The sequence below is a fragment of the Sinocyclocheilus grahami genome, unplaced genomic scaffold (genome assembly GCF_001515645.1).
Source record: "Sinocyclocheilus grahami isolate Dianchi unplaced genomic scaffold, SAMN03320097.WGS_v1.1 scaffold141.1, whole genome shotgun sequence".
Lineage (NCBI taxonomy): Eukaryota > Metazoa > Chordata > Actinopteri > Cypriniformes > Cyprinidae > Sinocyclocheilus > Sinocyclocheilus grahami.
Window position 1 is genome coordinate 600194 of NW_015505320.1, and position 21753 is coordinate 621946.

Consider the following 21753-nt stretch of genomic DNA (forward strand, 5'->3'; position numbering starts at 1 on the left):
ACACCCAGAAAATCTGCTGAACCGTTCAGTAAATGAACACCGTGTATAAGTGAGCTTGTTGATAGGGACTTGCCTCAGGATGATCGCTCCTGGTCCGCTGTCTCTCTCTGTCTGACCGACAACAACACGCGCACAGACTGAAAGCCTTCAGACAGCGCGAGCGTCACGGCGGATATGTCGCGCGGGCGTGTCTATCTGTCTGCCGCCCTCCCCCAATGTCTTGTGAAGTTCAGACTTGCAAGACTTCAGGTATAAAGGTATAATTTAATCATTAAAAATTAAATTTGAATGCATGTAGAGGCATCTGTTTTCATCCGGGATCTGGTAGGTAGTTTGTGTTAAGTGACGAATTAATGGAAGTTTTGTTTAAACGGCGTTTCGAAATAGGCTACATTTACATTACATTTAGTCATTTAGCAGACGCTTTTATCCAAAGCGACTTACAAATGAGGACAATAGAAGCAATCAAAACCAACAAAAGAGCAATGATACGCAAGTGCTATGACAAGTCTTGATTAGCCTAACTATATTAGACTATATGAGCAATAAAAGCCTGATGTACCAAATATGATACACTCAAGAGAAAACACATATGCAGACTTTTTTTCATATTTTGTCTAAAGGTTCAATAAACTGTTCCATTTGAAAAAGAAATATTTTTATGACTATTATTTCATATGTCAAGCTTGACCTACATGTCTTGATTTTAGCTGTCCTGTCTCTTATAGCTCAACTTCCAGTGTTTTCTTTGTTATAAGTATTTGTACAATTATTTTGTTTGTATAAATAAGGGAGTTTTTTGTCTACATCGGATTCAGGGACATTCTTTTGGCCTATCATGGGGGAATCGTATGCTAAATTTGAATCACTTTGTGGTGACAGAAAGGAGTGAATGGAAATTAAAATGTCATTGCAGCCATTTCCCCAGTACGCTATGATTTAGCATGATTTATGATGAATAGTGAAGGGCTGCATGAGCAGATGTCTGCAAATGTTTCACAAATAATGAATCATCTGAAATGTTTCCTTTGAATGAAATTCCTTTCATCTTAAACTTTTTTGTATATGCTTGAGCAATGACTTAACATAAAGACGTGTCTGTGTTATTTTTGTATATTATAATGTTTTATTAATATTTTTAATTAGCATTTATTTTTATATTTTCAGTTTTCATTTGATTTAATTTTTTTGTCATTTTGCTGTGTTTTTGTCATTTTTATTTGTGCTTTTTATTATTTTACTTAGGTTTTTATATCTGTTTATTTATTTTTTTATGTATATCAATAGTCATTTTATTGCTTCAACCTAAACTTATAATTTATTTGCTGAGGCAACATTTATAATTATTTTTAGTGTAAGTTTTTTGTCTAATATTTATTTAATTTTAATTCAGCTTCATTTCAATTAAAACATTTTTTATTTTTTTTTTTAGTTTAGACTTAAAATGAAAATACATGTCAACAGATTTTTCATCTTGCGCTGTAGAAGTAGAAGTTTAAAAAGAACATTATCGGATATGATGTCTGAACTGACCTAATTATAAACCACCCAGACATGTTTATGGACATTAGTTTGAGTTACTGTTATGCTAGTACAAATGTTGTGGAGGCTTTTGCCAAGGACATTAAGTAATAGAACATTCTCTGTGGCTGAGTAATGGCCTGGAGCCAATCCAGCAGTTTGCTTGGTCCACAGGGCTTCAACCATCCAATGGGCTTCTTTTTTTTTCAATGAAGCCACGACGGGGTGCTGGGATCACCTTTGGTATCCATCTCTGTGTGAGCCATTTGTTAGGTGTCATTTAAATTTTAAAGAGAGGCAGAGCTATGAGGGCCTGAATTCAACAGCCTATTCACAAACACCAACTGCATTAACACTTTTAAAGGCTTCTCCACCACACTGACCCAGGTCATGTTCAGTCAAGACGGGTTTGTGAAGATTTGAATAGTTTTGATGTGCTTAGAGGTGTTGTGTTTTTGTTTAGACTGAATACTCACACAAAAGAGCAAGAAGTTACATTGACACCTGCCTTGGACAATCTAACATTTAAGAACTTAAAAAGTGTTTTTTTGCATTTTCCAGAATAACACCAAAAGTCTGATCTGAACCATGCGACTTGTGGATTTTAGCAGTATTTTAGCGTAAGAGGAATATTATTACATTAATTTGGGTAATTACCATGAAAGCAATGACAACAAGACTCTGCAACTATACCTCATCAAGAACTATTTGAATCCTTTTTTTAAATAATTTTAGATTTACTGTATGCATATATAGTGCAGTTTTAATAAATTATTTGTGACACAGTAGAGATACTTTCATGGATATGTATTGGTGTTAATTAATTAATTAATTAATTTTCAGTAAAGTAAATAACATTTTATTTAATAAACATACTGTACATAAAATATAAAATAATTTTAGATTTACTGTATGCATATATAGTGCAGTTTTAATAAATTATTTGTGACACAGTAGAGATACTTTCATGGATATGTATTGGTGTTAATTAATTAATTAATTAATTAATTTTCAGTAAAGTAAATAACATTTTATTTAATAAACATACTGTACATAAAATATATACATTTATAATACTAATTACTGTGTGTGTGTGTGTGTATATATATATATATATATATTACTAAATAAAAATACTAAATTCATTTTTTTAAATAAATAACATTTTATTAATATTTTAACACCAAAACATGAAAAACATACTTTTATAAAGCATATATTTTTAAAATGTATATGTTACATATATATATATATATATATACACACACATACAACAACAACAACACACACACACACATATATGCTTCTGTGTATATACTACTAAATAAACATACAATTTTTATTATATAATTATATTTTGTTTTATATAAATATAAAAAATTTTTGGTCTAAAATCTTTGAAAAAAAAAAAACATGTTACTTGTCAAGAACCCACTTTTATCCCTGCTAACTGTGATCTGAACATGACTGACATCTTTTGCTAGTTGGGTATAAACTAATTTTTTATGAGATCAATGTCACCAGTCTGTGTGAGGTTTGATGCACCAATGATCAAGGCCATTTCAGCGGCGTTTTCACCATTCGCTGCAGATAGCAAGGTCAGCAGATGTATTATGAAAGCAGGTGCGCCCACACACACACAGTGTGCTGTGCCTGAACTCCACACAGCACATTGATTTTTTTTCCAGAGGGTAATAACATCATCCCGGTATTGTGAGGAGTAATTTAAACTTAATATGGGTAATTACTCTCCAATAGCTGATAGTTCATTTAAAGCTTGACATAATGCTGTTTGCGTGCAGGAGAATGAAGGATAAAGAATGCCAGGAAAATGGATTAAGCGCTGATGGGCCACACAGTTAGTCAGGCAGCTGTCTTCATTACAGACTATAGGACTAAGCCCTAAGCACCCCCCTGAGGACGTAGCTTCAGAGAAAATCTATATAGAAATGCATCATCAGACAGCAAGACAAACAAACGCTTATCGCCAGCACTACTGTTACAAGGCAGACTTGTGCTACCTGGGGCCTGTTTCATAAAACAAGTTTACCAAATAAGCCAGGTTTATTTCAGTTAGCCTGACTTATTGTCAGTTGATTTGGTTCAAAATAAGTCAGACTACCTGAAATAAGCCTGGCTTATTTGGTAAACTTGTTTTATGAAACAAGCCCCTGCTCTGAAAAGGAGTTTCAGTTGTTGTTTAAACAGATGATCTAAAGGAAACACACCTGGCCCTCCTTCTCTAAAGAACGATTCAGAATGGCAGATGTATTTTGTGTAAATACACTGTAAAAATGAGTTTGCAAAGTTGTAAATAGCATGAATAAGTCTTTTAACAAACATGTCTTTTAGTTACAATTCACATTCACTGTGTTACCTAGCTACTTATTTTCATTTAGTGTTTGTTCTAAACTACTAAAACTGAAATAAAAAGTAATAAAAACTATATAGACATATTTTTTTTAAACTAATAAAATTGATGAAAACACAAAATGACTCAAACTTTAACTAAATTTGAAAGAAAACAGAAAAAATGTATAAAACTATTTTTAAAATAATTGTATAAATGTTGTTATATAAATAATTTAAATATTAATAAAAACTGTCTCAATGATCCTAAAATAACACTGTATACTTGGTGTTTCTTTGTCATTTTTTGTGAAATTTACTAGCAATTTTTTGAATAGCCACTTTTTTTTTAGGTACAAAGAATTTTAAGGAGTTGGTGCTTCTAACAAAAATGGAATCACACATGCAATATGCAATACAAAAGCTTCAATGATGTTATTTTAAAACAAAACAGAACCTCTATCTGTTCTCCACCACTAATAAAACAAGGTCACACATCTCTTCTTTAGAGGGCAACCCTGCTCTGTCTTCCTCAGGGAATCGTGTACCATGCTCTCGTGAGAGAAAGAGGACACAGAGACACAGAGCACAGTCTGCTGCAGAAAAACATTCACATTCATCGTTCCTCGCGGATTTACAGTAATGGCCAAAGTCATACAAGGTGAGTCGTTCCACACTGTCAAAGCCAGACGCGAGGCGAGGTCCTCAACCATCTGGCCAACAATGTGCAGCTCCACACACAGGCATGTTATACATATGTTTATTTAAATCACAGAAAGTGGATTTCAATTGTTTAAACTTTTAAGTCAGATTATGTATGCATGGAGGCCACTGGTTCACATCACTGTAAAATTTTTAACATATCAGATAGAAAGATTATTATTTGATGCAGACGATTCAAGACCAAAGGAATTTACAGCAATGGTGAATGGTTGATGTAGGAATTTCATTTGTTTAGTCTATAAATGCGGATTATGTCACTTGCGAGATTGGTACTGACGTTAAATATGAAACAAGATATACTGTATACATAATGAACTAGCTTAAGATGACAAATGTTCACTTTCTTAATCATTGTGATACTGCTGTTACAAAAAAAAAATCTCTCTTGTTTATTGAACAGATGTTTCATCAAATAAAACGCACGCCAATGTCTCAATGATCCTAAAATAACACTGTATACTTGGTGTTTCTTTGTCATTTTTTGTGAAATTTACTAGCAATTTTTTGAATAGCCACTTTTTTTTTAGGTACAAAGAATTTTAAGGAGTTGGTGCTTCTAACAAAAATGGAATCACACATGCAATATGCAATACAAAAGCTTCAATGATGTTATTTTAAAACAAAACAGAACCTCTATCTGTTCTCCACCACTAATAAAACAAGGTCACACATCTCTTCTTTAGAGGGCAACCCTGCTCTGTCTTCCTCAGGGAATCGTGTACCATGCTCTCGTGAGAGAAAGAGGACACAGAGACACAGAGCACAGTCTGCTGCAGAAAAACATTCACATTCATCGTTCCTCGCGGATTTACAGTAATGGCCAAAGTCATACAAGGTGAGTCGTTCCACACTGTCAAAGCCAGACGCGAGGCGAGGTCCTCAACCATCTGGCCAACAATGTGCAGCTCCACACACAGGCATGTTATACATATGTTTATTTAAATCACAGAAAGTGGATTTCAATTGTTTAAACTTTTAAGTCAGATTATGTATGCATGGAGGCCACTGGTTCACATCACTGTAAAATTTTTAACAGATCAGATAGAAAGATTATTATTTGATGCAGACGATTCAAGCCCAAAGGAATTTACAGCAATGGTGAATGATTGATGTAGGAACTTCATTTGTTTAGTCTATAAATGCGGATTATGTCACTTGCGAGATTGGTACTGACGTTAAATATGAAACAAGATATACTGTATACATAATGAACTAGCTCAAGATGACAAATGTTCACTTTCTTAATCATTGTGATACTGCTGTTACGAAAAAAAAATCTCTCTTATTGTTTATTGAACAGATGTTTCATCAAATAAAACGCACGCCAATGTTTTTAAGAACAGTTATTAATTTTATGCAATACTTTTTGCACAGGAAATTCATTACAAATAGTTAGATATGAATTTTATCCAATCACAACAAAACAAACTGCTTTGACACTTGAGAGATGTTGAGTTTTCCTTAAATACTTTAATTAGGTGTTAACAAAAAGTGGTAGTTTATTCCAGTCAGTTGATAGTGTTTTTCAGTGTGCTTATTAATATACAGAACATCCAAAGAACAAAACAGGTCCACTTCAGCCCCCTGATGCTTCTTTAAAGCACATTAGCACATCGTTTACTTTTTTAAGCAAATCATTTATAACGCCGGGTTGCTAACGAGCTCCTCGCAGCTCAAAACCAGTGTGAACATCTGTGAAAATATAAGCGAGTTGATACATGCATGGTGAGGAATGAGAGAGGGTGATGCTGTGTTTAATGTCATCATTTGGTCATTATTGTCAATGGTCCTTTCAGTGTTAACACACACAAACAAACAATAATGCGTCCAGACATGATCTGTTTTCAAAACGCTCCACCCGAAGAGCTGGGTGCCATTGATGGGGCCGTGAAGGGTAAACACAATCCAGGACCCCTTAGTACATCATGCATCTGATCTGACTAGAAATCCCCCAAAGGGACAAAATTAACACACACACACACACACACACACACACACACACAAAAAAGCTTTTCCGTGACTGTAATGAGAAACAACAAACTCACGTGCATTGATGCTCAGTGTAAAAAGTATATAAACGGAATATCATAACCAGAAAGACAATGTATCACATTTAACACAAAAAGCAAGAAATAAAGAAAAAAGTGAGAAGTACTTTACACATGCAGCCGCTGAAGAGTAAAAACATACTTTTCCCTCATCTCTATGGAGAGCACTGACAGGAACATACTAATTTTAGTGTCTTATTTTGGTCCTGCGTTGAAGAAAGCTGTTGTATTTCACGTCTATTTTCTCCCTCCTTTCCCTCTCTATACAGAAAACTTCTCCATTCACAGTTTGTCAGTATTTACAACAGTGTTCATTAGTGTTCCTGAACATCTGTGAAAATATAAGCGAGTTGATACATGCATGGTGAGGAATGAGAGAGGGTGATGCTGTGTTTAATGTCATCATTTGGTCATTATTGTCAATGGTCCTTTCAGTGTTAACACACACAAACAAACAATAATGCGTCCAGACATGATCTGTTTTCAAAACGCTCCACCCGAAGAGCTGGGTGCCATTGATGGGGCCGTGAAGGGTAAACACAATCCAGGACCCCTTAGTACATCATGCATCTGATCTGACTAGAAATCCCCCAAAGGGACAAAATTAACACACACACACACACACACACACACACACACACAAAAAAGCTTTTCCGTGACTGTAATGAGAAACAACAAACTCACGTGCATTGATGCTCAGTGTAAAAAGTATATAAACGGAATATCATAACCAGAAAGACAATGTATCACATTTAACACAAAAAGCAAGAAATAAAGAAAAAAGTGAGAAGTACTTTACACATGCAGCCGCTGAAGAGTAAAAACATACTTTTCCCTCATCTCTATGGAGAGCACTGACAGGAACATACTAATTTTAGTGTCTTATTTTGGTCCTGCGTTGAAGAAAGCTGTTGTATTTCACGTCTATTTTCTCCCTCCTTTCCCTCTCTATACAGAAAACTTCTCCATTCACAGTTTGTCAGTATTTACAACAGTGTTCATTAGTGTTCCCTGCTCCATTCTTCCAAGTTTGATACCCACTTCCATCTAAAGCGAGGCCACATGCCCAATCATCGTAAAACAACTTCTTGATTCAATACATTGTGCACATTCTATGTAGATGACAGTATTCTTAAATAAAAAATAACAATAAAACAAAGTATAAAGTTTTTCTTCCTTACGCTACACTTTTTTTTTCTGAGGAGAGGCAGAACAGATAATCAGAAAGTCTTCAAGAATATCCCATGTGGTATAGAGTTTAAAAATGGCTTACTATATATGCTCAATGGATTCTCTTTAATATATACAAATAAAATGTGTATCAGACATCATAAGCATTAGGATGTCCTGCGTACCATCACAGTCATTCTTTTCCTTTAGTTTGCAGAGTGTAAAGTAACCCAAAACTGCCATTCCAACTACGTTGGTCGACGCACAAAGGCACTGATAAATTTCATCAGTGCTGATTTACATGATACAAAAATAAACAAGAAAAATAGACTTAAGGACTAGTGGTTACAAATGGCAGAAAGTGAGAGGTTTGGCAAAGTTAATGATTCATCTGGTCCCAACAAAATGAAGTCAGGTTGTTGTTTCCTTTCTGATTGTTTGCGACCATGCAAATAAAGGCAGCGATGATATGCACGTAACAGAAACAGGCAGGCCGTTCACACACACTCCTCCGCAGACATCAGCAGAGGGTTGATGTACTCAAAGCCCTCAAATTCAGACTGGTCGATCTTCTTTACAGCATCACTGGGAGGGAGACAAAGACACAATCAATCTGTATTAACTGCTACGGCACATTTAACTCACTACGGCTTTCAAATAGAGCTCAGGCTGTAAAACATATTCCTGGAAAACAGGGATATATGGAAACGAGGGAACTCTGTATAATGTGTCATCAGGGGTTGTAAATTTGACATTACTTCCTGATGAAACCTGCATTGCTGTGGTAAAGATCTGAAGCAGATTAATGGTGCCTGAGGTCTGATTCAGAAAGCTTGAGGCGTGACACAGACAGATACACATGAACAGACACTCACTCATCGTCAGGTGTGAGCTGAATGGGCTCATTGGTGAACTGGGTATCAAAGTTATCCAACCCAAATTCGCCGGAGATGTTGGGCTTGAAGGGCGGAACCACTTGCTTCTGCTCCATCTGAAATACAGTTCACATGAGTCAATTAACAACTACGACTGTGTCATAAAGCAGTCTCATACTTCAGCACGCAGTGCTCATATTAAATACTAACCAGTAATTACATATGGCATTGGTTTTAAAAGAATAGAAAGAGTACTATTTAAAAAATGCTATTAAAAAAGTCTTATGCTCATCAAGACTGCATTTATTTGATAAAAATACAGTAAAAACAGAAATATTATTGCAATTTAAAATAACAGATTTCTGTTTTAATATACTTTACATATAATTTATTCCTGTGATGGCAAAGCTGAATTTTCCTCAGAAATCACTACAGTCTTCAGTGTCACGTGATCCTTAAGAAATCATTCTAATATGTTGATAAGTTCTAATATGTCAATATTGAAAACAGTTGTGCTGCTTAATATTTTTTGGGACCCTTGATACTTTTTTTTCAGGATTCTTTGAGGAATAAAAAGTTTAAAAAAAACAGCAGTTATTCAAAACAGACATCTTTTGTAACATATACCACCGTTCAAACATATGGGGTCAGTAAGTTTATTTTCTTGTTTTCTCCAAAAACCACTGAAGAGCAATCTCAGCAAGGATTCAATATTATATTTAGGCAAACCGATCCTTTCCAGGGTTTGTTCAGTGCTGCTATTAGTTTGGCCTTCCCAGGGCTGCAAGGTTAGGATCTGCTCCCCCTGCAGGCCGACTCGGGCACTGCATCCTGTCTGAGTAGAAAGTGTAATCTGAGCCCTTCAAACTGCCTGACCACCCCTTTGTGTATGTGTGTGTATGTGTGTTCACCCAGACCAAACAGGGACAAGAGGTCACTGTGTTCGTCTGAGTCTCGTCTGCTGGTTTGACATCATTTAAACCTGCCTCACACATGATACAGTTCACTGTCACAACCTCAGACCAGAAAAATCAATGATTTGACACCTTATAACCTTCATTAAATCACTGGCCTTACACATGAGAGTTCATGTCATGATACAACCATGCACCACCAAAGGGTCACTTCTCGTCTGCTAGATTATTTAGATGGAGTATTTGATAAGAATTCATAAAATGAATGTGTAAAATATGTAGATTGCTATTCAATGATTATTTAAATCAGGAAATGCAGAAAAATTTAAAGGAATGGTTTACAAAAAAACATTTTATAATCATTTAGTCACTCTTATGCCATTTCAAACCCTTATGCTGTATATTACGGTCATATTGATGATGAAGATAATAATAAACTAGTAATATTGTAGGACCACACCCTAAAGACTAACAAAAACCTGTGGGAAACAAATATATTTAAAAAAAACAACAACAGCAGGTGTGGAAAAATAATACAGGTGTAAATATTGACTACTGTTAAAGCTGACATTCCTGAAATAATATTTGAAGTGGTAATAGTGCTAACATCAAATTACATGAATGAATAATCAAATGGATGGTTACTCAAGGTCATAAACAGCACTAAATAGTTCTTCAGGCTCCAGTAAGTCCTCTGTTTAGTTTCACTACCGTCAGGCTACAGCAAATGACTCATGCTTCCGCTGCGGGCTCGAGTCAAAACATCCAATAAGTCAGATAAAGGAAACAGAGATAGCGGTGACTCACAAGATCCCAGTCTACATTTCGGAAAAAAGGATGGGCCGTGATGTCTGCAAAGCCTGTCTGAGGGTGACATCCGAGGCGTTCCTTTGGCTCCTACAAAAAAAGTGAAAAAGAAATCAGTGAGAAGAAACAAGAGAGCAAAGAGACCAAAACAGAAAAACAAAGAGAGTAGAGAGTGTTTAGAGTGTACGAAAGGGGTTTGGAACAATAATTATGACAGCTCTATAACAGGTCCACGTGACATAAGGATATTAACATTGATCTGTCTGGTCTGCTTTACCTTGTTGAGGAATCCCTTTAGCACGCTAGCGGCTTTAACCGATAATGATCGGGGAATTCTGATCTGCTTCTCCAAAATTACTGCAAATGAGAAAAAATTAATGGGATATACTGAGAGACATTGAAATTTTTTTTTGAAACACGTATGCTTGTCATGTACCTTGGAAAAGATAATCTTCTGTGTTTTGGTCTGGGTTATCAGAGCTGCCTACTATGTCAAAGGGTGACCTCCCAGCCATCATCTCAAACATAAGGACGCCCAGTGCCCACCAGTCCACACTAAAACCTGTAAAGAAAACATGCACACACAAAGTTGCACATGTACCATCCGGAGCCTCTAAAATGGGAAGCTTAGCACTGACATAAACTCAAATTGTAGAAAGTCATGAAGTAGACACTAATAGCAATAAATGGATTAAGCACTGTGCACTAGCGCACATAGTTGCCAACTGAAAGTCTTTGTGAAGAGGTTTGTCTGTGTGTGAACTGTGCTTACCGTAGTCTTCTCCTCTCAGAATCTCAGGTGCAATGTAATTGGGGGTTCCACAGAAAGTGCTGGTTGTGTCTCCTGGTCTCAGTCCCTCCTGCATAAGAGATGAATATTGAAACCAAAGAAACACTCAGGCACACAATGATACTGATCGATTTTTTTTTATAGCCAGTGGCTATATTTTAGAGACTACATACATGGGATTTCTCTCAGAGATCTCACAATATTAATGGTAGTAAATAAAATAACACATGCATAATTTCTGCAATTAAGTTATTTATTTTACATAATATTTACTAAAATAATCATAAAAAAATAAAGTGAATGAAGGAAAATTTGAAAAGTAATTTTTAAAACAAAGAGTCATATACATCATGATTAAGAATTCCTATTATAGTATTTTACACAAATACAGAAACTGATAAAAATAAATAAAATGGATGTAAAAACTGCAACCAGCAGTGCATTTAGTAACATGGTATGTTTGTGTGCACTGGGAATTATTTTCACAAATAAAAAGCAGGTAATGTTGATTTTACATATAGTACACTGTGAATATAAGATAAATATAACAGAGGCAAACTTGATATTAGGGCAGCCCACGGCTAAAGATTTTTCTAGTCGACTAATCACACATTTATATTATTTAAATTAATGAAATATATACTGGGGGGGTGGGGAACTAAACCATAAGTAGCCTTTAATATATAGCCTCTTTGAACTCAAGTGCACAAATAACTTGCCGCAAAACACCGGCGAAAGTATTGACCATGTGTTGGGCAAAACATCAAGCTTTTTGTAGATATATTTCTCAGCTCAAGTAGCCTATATGCTGAGTTTCACCATAGTCCAGCACGCGAAGACCAAGATGGCAGAAAGGGCGTCCTATTTGTTCTCTTTATTTTACGAAAGCACAACATCTTGTTGATATCATGTGCTTATATAAATAAAAGTAGCTTCCACACTCCACACAAACTCTTGCATATATAATAAAGTGCACCTAATAAAGCACATTTATCTAGGTTAACATTAGAGCAAACGGCCGTGTAAAGTTGCTACTACTCAAATGTTTCAATGATAAAGCCATATTTGAGGTTGATGAATGATAGGCAAACGTTTGTATGATATTCAACTATATTCTTGTCAGCAGATATGGCTTAATCAAAATGGCACTTAATCAATTGAGACAATGAACATCTTCAGATGTACCTTACACATGCCGTAATCAGTGAGTTTGATGTGTCCCTCTGACTCCAGCAAAACATTGTCCAGCTTCAGGTCCCTGTAAATGATGCCACGCTCATGGAGGTAGTTTAAGGCAAGACTGATCTCTGCTGAGTAAAACCTGCCAGTAGAAAGAACAAGAGAAACAGTTAGTGACCTCATTAGTGTTTCTGTTCCTGTGGTCATTCAGACTGAAGTCAACTTCAACCCTGCTCAGGCTGTTCATTAACACTGAACCATGTTACTGATAGACAGCTCACATCCTCATACCTGGCATGCTCTTCCGGAAGTTTTCTCTGTCGCTGCATGTGGAACATTAGATCCCCTCCATTCACATATTCGATTACAAAGAATAGCCTGTGAAAGACAAGCATTAAATAATCATTAGCCCTCACCAGACAAACAAAACAGTTTACACTAAACTGAAGGGCTCAACAATAAGAATGGCCTGAGGACCAATATAAGAGTATCATTTTAATTTTTTATACCAGTTATTCCTTGTCACTACGTCTTATACTTGTATGTTTGCATAAAAAGAGTGAGTATGGACAGACCTGCTCAATGTCTGGAAGCAGGAATGAAGTCCCACCAGGAAGGGATGGTTGGAAGCCTGCTCAAACACATGCTTTTCTGTTTGAACCCAGTCAATATCCTGAAAAACAAGAAAGAGAAGAACAAACACACACATACACACAAAAATCAATCTCCCATTGAAAAGCAGAGCATTCTTTCTGTCGGTAGGGGAAACATTTGGAAGGACATTCAGGACTGTATCGAGTAGAAGTGCCTCACAAGGCTGAAAACTGATAAAGGTTTAAAAGATGGGGGCACCAGGTCTTCCCAAGGATGTGAGGAGACTCACAATGGACAGATACAGAGTGAAAAACTAGGACCTTTCATTGACAGCTGGGTAAAAATACCTCTGACCGTGAGACTCGCTTAAAGAAGCACTGCAGGGTCAGTAGAGCGCAGCTGCCATTATTGAACATCGGCTGCTGCTGTCAATTCATCACACAAGGCTTAAATGCATCTAATCAACGTTAAATGCCCACTTCATCAACATCTAGTCATCTGTATGTGTACTTCAACACATCCTGGAAAGATTAGAGCCACTCTTTGCTTGTTTTATTCTGCAGTCAAGACTCAAATAGCTCAAATTATTGAGTTGTTCAGTAATTTAGTGTGAAAATAAATATTTCAAGCTGTGAAGTGTCAAGAATGCTTTCAACCTGAAGCACAGAGTTTGGTGTGACAAGGTAGTCTGGGATGTGGTTCATTTGAACTTGGTATGGATGCAATCTGATTTATATAATGAATTTATATAATAATATATCAGTGGCAACTTTGCACATTCCCAATGTTTGAAATGTGAAATGTCACCTCGTCATCGTTCACCAGCTCCTTCTTCACCACCTTCATGGCGTAGATGCGGTCTGTCTTTTTGAGACGAACTAGCAGGACCTTGGCGTAGCTGCCCCTGCCAATCACTCGGAGCAGGTCAAAATCTTTTAGCCCCAAACTGGACACAGACTTCCCTGAGTCTCGACTGCCCACAGCCTGAAGGATGGACAAAGAGAATATTAAACCACAAACATCTTTTATTTATTTATATGTATATACACATTTATATACACGTTGCGTGATATGCCCCTAAAATTCCAGATATGAGGGCAAACAATGCCCCTGTAGGGGTTTTGTCTTATATTTATGATATATTATGAGACAGTTTAGCAAGATCATATGTGACCCTGGACCACAAAACCAGTCTTAAGTTGCACAGGCATGTTTGTAGCAATAGCCAACAATACACTGTATGGGACTAAATGATTTTGACATTCATCATGACATTTTTCTTTTATGCCAAAAATCATTAGGATATTAAGCAAAGGTCATGTTCCATGAAGATATTTTGTACATTTCCTACTGTAAATATATCAAAACTTAATTTTTGATTAGTAATATGCATTGCTAAGGACTTAATTTGGACAACTTTAAAGGTGATTTTCTCAATATTTTGATTTTTTTGCACCCTCAGATTCTAGATTTTCAAATAGTTGTATTACAGCCAAATATTGTCCAATCCTAACAAATCATGCATCAATGGAAAGCTTATTATTAATTATTAAAGTTAATATGCAGTTAATTAATCAGCACATCATGTAATCAATTAGATTAAAAATGTTAATCGCTTGACAGTCCTAATATGTATATAAATAATCAATCTCCTCTCTCTGGTTTATATCTCTTCCCTGTCCTTTCCCTCTGTATGATTTCCCATGACTGTGACAGAGCTACAGGAGCATGTGCCCTTAATCAGATTCTAATGACCCTGATAGAAGGTTACTTTATTAGCTCCACTAAAGGAAATCAATACAGCCCGAATGAACCTTGTGCACACCCCCATCCCTTTCCCTGAGTGACAACTTCAGCCTGATCATCTGTCTGGGAATGGACTGCTGAAAGCTCATGTAATCAAACGAAACATTCATAATGGTGCTATTTACACCTGGTACTAACATTTATTTTGACCAACTGGATCAAAAAGTGGAAATTGCTAATTGTCTGATTGTTCATACCTCATTAAAAAAACACATTTGTGTTCATTGCATTTGTAGTGTAAATGCTTATCTGCCCTGGAGCATCTGAGAGATCATCAAACATGCAAGTGACCAGCTAAAGATAAAAAAGAACACCCTTTTCACCCATTCAATACAACTATAAAATAATAACATCAACAACTATCGGTATTATTCAAAGTAATATTTTACTGGTAATAAGTAATAAATAGTAAAATTACTAGTAAAAAGTAATAAATTACTATTGCAATAATACAAACCCAATTCCTAAAAAGTTGGGACACTGTACAAATTGTGAGTAAAAAAGGAATGGAATAATTTACAAATCTCATAAAACTTATATTTTATTCACAATAGAATATAGATAACATATCAAATGTTGAAAGTGAGACATTCTGAAATGTCATGCCAAATATTGGCTCATTTTGGATTTTATGAGAGCTACACATTCCAAAAATTTGGGACAGGTAGCAATAAGAGGCCGGAAAAGTTAAATGTACATATAAGGAACAGTTGGAGGACCAATTTGCAACTTATTAGGTCAATTGGCAACATGATTGGGTATAAAAAGAGCCTATCAGAGAGGCAGTGTCTCTCAGAAGTCAAGATGGGCAGAGGATCACCAATTCCCCCAATGCTGCGGCGAAAAATAGTGGAGCAATATCAGAAAGGAGTTTCTCAGAGAAAAATTGCAAAGAGTTTGAAGTTATCATCATCTACAGTGCATAATATCATCCAAAGATTCAGAGAATCTGGAACAACCTCTGTGCGTAAGGGTCAAGGCCGGAAAACCATACTGGATACCCGTGATCTTCGGGCCCTTAGACGGCACTGCATCACATACAGGAATGCTACTGTAATGGAAAACACAACATGGGCTCAGGAATACTTCCAGAAAACATTGCCGTGAACACAATCCACCGTGCCATTCACCGTTGCCGGCTAAAACTCTATAGGTAAAAAAAGAAGCCATATCTAAACATGAGCCAGAAGCGCAGGCGTTTTCTCTGGGCCAAGGCTCATTTAAAATGGACTGTGGCAAAGTGGAAAACTGTTCTGTGGTCAGACGAATCAAAATTTGAAGTTATTTTTGGAAAACTGGGACGCCATGTCATCCGGACTAAAGAGGACAAGGACAACCCAAGTTGTTATCAGCGCTCAGTTCAGAAGCCTGCATCTCTGATGGTATGGGGTTGCATGAGTGCGTGTGGCATGGGCAGCTTACACATCTGGAAAGGCACCATCAATGCTGAAAGGTATATCCAAGTTCTAGAACAACATATGCTCCCATCCAGACGTCGTCTCTTTCAGGGAAGACCTTGCATTTTCCAACATGACAATGCCAGACCACATACTGCATCAATTACAACATCATGGCTGCGTAGAAGAAGGATCCGGGTACTGAAATGGCCAGCCTGCAGTCCAGATCTTTCACCCATAGAAAACATTTGGCGCATCATAAAGAGGAAGATGCAACAAAGAAGACCTAAGACAGTTGAGCAACTAGAAGCCTGTATTAGACAAGAATGGGACAACATTCCTATTCCTAAACTTGAGCAACTTGTCTCCTCAGTCCCCAGACGTTTGCAGACTGTTATAAAAAGAAGAGGGGATGCCACACAGTGGTAAACATGGCCTTGTCCCAACTTTTTTGAAATCAACTTATTTTTCCCTTAAAATTATACATTTTCTCAGTTTAAACATTTGATATGTCATCTATGTTGTATTCTGAATAAAATATTGAAATTTGAAACTTCCACATCATTGCATTCTGTTTTTATTCACAATTTCTACAGTGTCCCAACTTTTTTGGAATCGGGTTTGTACTATAGTACTGTAAAAAATGATTATGAAATAATAATTATAAATATTATTGTACAGAACAGTAAAATTACAATACTCATATTTATGGTTGTCTGTCCTACTTTGCTTTCAAACTTTAAACTATACAGATTTTATTCTGGCATAAAACTGCAGGGAGACCGTAAAGCTTCTCTTTTGTTGACAACTGATTTATAGACAAAAAGGGAAGATGGCTGGCTTGTCAAGTTTTCAATGCACATTAAAAGCGACTTAAGCTCACAGCGCTTGCAGAGATGGAGTTCGTGAGAAGCAGCATTTACCACTTGTGAATGGATCAACTGAGATGGATGTTAAAACCAGGAGTAAACAAGGCCAAAGCATGTCTTACCTCATGCTCCTCTCCCTCATGATTGATACTTTCCGTTGAGTTCTTTTTGTCTAGAACTAGGAAACAACAAAAAGAAACAGGGAAAGTCATCATCACTCAGCGGCCTGTGGGCATTATTCATTAATATACTTACAAAAAATTAATTCACAAGCCTAAACCAAACCAGGCACATTGATAAATAAAGCACTTTGAAAAAACAGGGGGATTGAAATTTATCTGACCAGCACTGTAACTAAAGCCATGAGCTGTTCACGTCATTAATTCCAACAAACAAGCTTAATCTTGTGAGAAGACTCACGCCTGTAGGCTGCTCACTGCATCAATCTGTTTCAGTGCAAGCACACGCCTAATTACTAAAGGGAAACATCGGCTTAGCCCATCCAGTCATTTAAAGATGAAAATCAGTGGCATCAATGAGCCACTATAGATCTTAGTGAATCAATTTAGTCACTTAATGAATGCAATAACTCAGATGAACACTGATTAACACCTCTGCATTACAAGTCACTTTTAAGTTAGTGACTTTGCTAACAAAACACATGGCGAGTTTATCTGCTTGACTTTATATTTTTGTAAATGGACCTCTGGGTAGAATATTTATGTAGTTACCAAGTTAGCATGGGAATCAGGGCATTTTTTCAATTCAGGTTCAGAAATGTATACCTGATTAAACTTTAAAAAAAACATTGAAATTCTGAAATAGATTTTTCAAAAGTCTGAGCAAGGTACAGAAGGTTGATTATTATGTGACCCCAGGCAGAATCATTTAAACTCAGATGGAAAGCCTTAAAAGAAAATTATTTCTGAAAACTGATTGCAAGTTTAATTGAAAATCTCAAAAGGACATTCTTTCCTGAAAATTGATTTAGTCTGCTATTCAAGCCCAAAGAAGTAAGGAAAATGTAATAAACACACTTGATAGATATATAATGACAAACGCATGTGAAGCGCTGGACAAAAATAGATGAGAGTCTATAGTACCTTGATCAGCGTGCTCTGATGGAGTGGACCCTGGATCGATTCTTCCAATCATCGGGTCCTAGAAAAATTGTACGAAGGTCAAAAATAAATACAGATTGAAATTCATAGTGTTATTAGCAGAAAATGCATGTCCAACATGAAGGTCTATACAAAAAAATGTGTATATATATTTTTTTAAATATCTGGCATATCTGGTAAGACATTTAGCTACCATTAAGAATGTCTAATCTATTTTATATTTAAATTTACTTCACAAAAAAAAAAAGTGAAAGGAGCATACAGATTCCATGTGGACTTACTAATGTCTCACCTGTATTACCTGTCTACCACACTCCACTGTGACCAATTTATGGCATTTCTTATGGACCAGCAGTTTACAGTTTATGCACTTGTATCCCTGCCTGCCCAGGCCCCAGATACGATCTGTGCAGATGGCACAATGAGCACGCTGTACACAACAGAAAACACAGGAACAAGAACAATAAACTAAACTGACAGCATTTGCATACAATTCAGACAAATTAAGTAACATAGCCTGTTTCAGAAATTTAAAAAAAGCATGTTTGTACCCTGTTAAAACGTTTGGCCTGAAACGCATGTCCACTGGCATAGTAGAGTTTCCTCCAGCGCCGAGCTCCGCGACGGTATATGGACTCTGAGTACAACATAAAGGCATGAATTAAACCTACTAATTACCATCATTATAACCCAATGCATGCTTTCCAGCAATATAAAGTGCAAAAAAAAAAAACCATTAAGATGTTTGACCTTAAGATAAATGACCATAAATGACAAAATGCACATACTGTCTTCTCCAGGACAGGGCATGCCAGGGTTCTCAGGGATACAAGGAAACACTGTGGAGAGAAAGAGACTGTGGAAAAAAAGCACTGACAAACATTTCCAGAACGACCTCTCTGTGACCTCTCCTCATTTGACAACGGATAAGGACTTTGGGGTCAAGAAACAGAGTCTGTCCAGGCCCGTGAGGTCAGCTGCTGTGGAGAGTGGCTATTGACGGACAGTTGGTTGGGGTCTTTTTCTGAAAGCCCTTGTGGCCAGATATCTCCTCCTCAGCATGACTAATTAACTCACACAGCAGGCAGAATGATGTATCTCTGTCAATCAATCCCCTGAATCCTATCTCTCCTGTACATTAATAATCTAAGGACCTGTATAAGGGTGTGTTATAAATAAATAAATACATGTAGCCAAGCCAGAACATCAAAATGTGGAGCTTGGTCTGAACACATTAGTAGGGGCTTGCTACACTGCATGTCACATGTCATGCTTCAAAGGACATGGCTGTTACATAATTTTGAACCAGCGTAACACCACTGAAATGGGAACCAGGTGGCAAGCAATGTGGATTAGTGTCTGTGACCATTAAACAGCAAAAATGTGCTATTTAAATAAGAAGTTTGTTTGTTCTGCAGGTCTGTCTGTCTTTGTGTGAATGAGCTGTTTTTGTCTACTACATACAGGTGCATCTCAATAAATTAGAATGTCATGGAAAAGTCCATTTATTTCAGTAATCCAACTCAAATTGTGAAACTCGTGTATTAAATAAATTCAATGCACACAGACTGAAGTAGTTTAAGTCTTTGGTTCTTTTAATTGTGATGATTTTGGCTCACATTTAACAAAAACCCACCAATTCACTATCTCAACAAATTAGAATACTTCATAAGACCAATAAAAAAAAAAACATTTTTAGTGAATTGTTGGCCTTCTGGAAAGTATGTTCATTTACTGTACATGTACTCAATACTTCGTAGGGGCTCCTTTTGCTTTAATTACTGCCTCAATTCGGCGTGGCATGGAGGTGATCAGTTTGTGGCACTGCTGAGGTGGTATGGAAGCCCAGGTTTCTTTGACAGTGGCCTTCATTTCATCTGCCATTTTTGGTCTCTTGTTTCTCATTTTCCTCTTGACAATACCCCATAGATTCTCTATGGGGTTCAGGTCTGGTGAGTTTGCTGGCCAGTCAAGCACACCAACACCATGGTCATTTACCCAACTTTTGGTGCTTTTGGCAGTGTGAAGGAAGCATGAAGTGCTCCAAAATTTCTTGGTAAATGGGTGCAGTGACGTTGGTTTTCAAAAAACACAAATGGACCAACACCAGCAGATGACATTGCACCCCAAATCATCACAGACTGTGGAAACTTAACACTGGACTTCAAGCAACTTGGGCTATGAGCTTCTCCACCCTTCCTCCAGACTCTAGGACCTTGGTTTCCAAATGAAATACAAAACTTGCTCTCATCTGAAAAGAGGGCTTTGGACCACTGGGCAACAGTCCAGTTCTTTTTCTCCTTAGCCCAGGTAAGACGCCTCTGACGTTGTCTGTGGTTCAGGAGTGGCTTAACAATAGGAATACGACAACTGTAGCCAAATTCCTTGACACGTCTGTGTGTGGTGGCTCTTGATGCCTTGACCCCAGCCTCGGTCCATTCCTTGTGAAGTTCACTCACATTCTTGAATCGATTTTGCTTGACAATTCTCATAAGGCTGCGGTTCTCTCGGTTGGCTGTGCATTTTTTTCTTCCACTCAACTTTCTGTTAACATGCTTGGATACAACACTCTGTGAACAGCCAGCTTCTTTGGCAATGAATGTTTGTGGCTTACCATCCTTGGGAAGGGTGTCAATGATTGTCTTCTGGACAACTGTCAGATCAGCAGTCTTCCCCGTGATTGTGTAGGCTAGTGAACCAAACTGAGAGACCATTTTGAAGGCTCAGGAAACCTTTGCAGGTGTTTTGAGCTGATTAGCTGATTGGCATGTCAACATATTCTAATTTGTTGAGATAGTGAATTGGTGGGTTTTTGTTAAATGTGAGCCAAAATCATCACAATTAAAAGAACCAAAGACTTAAACTACTTCAGTCTGTGTGCATTTAATTTATTTAATACACGAGTTTCACAATTTGAGTTGAATTACTGAAACAAATGAACTTTTCCATAACATTCTAATTTATTGAGACGCACCTGTACACTCAAGCATGTGTGGTGCATGTGGCCTTTTCAGCGTCTGTTGTCTCTATATAAGGACACTGTCATTAACATTTTAATAAATTATTAAATTGTCAAAGATTTATTCATTAAATTGATTAGACATCCCTTTTTGCTTATTAACAGAATTTGGAAAAAACTCAAAAGTATTTCATAGGACCCTGTTTGTCGGTTTTTCACGTCACACCTGCTTAAGACATGGTGTAAGGCCTCATCTGTCATAATTCTTTCAAAAATCTATAGAATGATACAGAGTACAAAATCATACGTAGCCCACCGACATCAAAAGCCAAATCCCAGCATACCGTGAATAATGAGCTCCGAGTCTTTGTTGAGTTCATAGAGACGTAAGGCCTCCTCCAGCTCCAGCTGAGAAGAAACGGTGCACGGATCCCCTACAATGACAAGCACAGTGAACACTCACTAGAAAACGCTACCAAGACATCAGCATAGGCAACATATCTGTCACTGCAAAGAGAAACAGAGAGAGTGAGAGAAACAAAGCACGACTGAGAAAGAGACAAGAAACAAGCCCCTGCTTGTGATTCTACAGATTTTGGGAGAGCATAATGCAAAAACCTGTTTTTCACCA

The 21753-nt window shown here is 36.9% G+C and overlaps 1 protein-coding gene across 1 annotated transcript in view; it reads right to left on the reverse strand.

The window, feature by feature from the left end:
* Positions 1-7287: 7287 nt before the first annotated feature.
* The window catches only part of LOC107591345 (protein kinase C iota type), a 37165-nt gene continuing 22699 nt past the window's right edge, over positions 7288-21753 (reverse strand). Inside the window, exons 3-18 of the mRNA XM_016280478.1 lie at positions 21467-21556; positions 18952-19002; positions 18715-18800; positions 18456-18593; positions 18146-18203; positions 17165-17220; positions 13778-13954; positions 12952-13049; positions 12668-12754; positions 12383-12518; positions 11180-11267; positions 10844-10969; positions 10685-10764; positions 10408-10497; positions 8687-8802; positions 7288-8396 (exon numbers count right to left, since the gene is read on the reverse strand). Of these exons, the coding sequence (XP_016135964.1) occupies positions 8309-8396; positions 8687-8802; positions 10408-10497; positions 10685-10764; positions 10844-10969; positions 11180-11267; positions 12383-12518; positions 12668-12754; positions 12952-13049; positions 13778-13954; positions 17165-17220; positions 18146-18203; positions 18456-18593; positions 18715-18800; positions 18952-19002; positions 21467-21556 (1565 nt within the window). The 3' untranslated portion in view covers positions 7288-8308. The remainder of the gene's footprint in view (positions 8397-8686; positions 8803-10407; positions 10498-10684; positions 10765-10843; positions 10970-11179; positions 11268-12382; positions 12519-12667; positions 12755-12951; positions 13050-13777; positions 13955-17164; positions 17221-18145; positions 18204-18455; positions 18594-18714; positions 18801-18951; positions 19003-21466; positions 21557-21753) is intronic.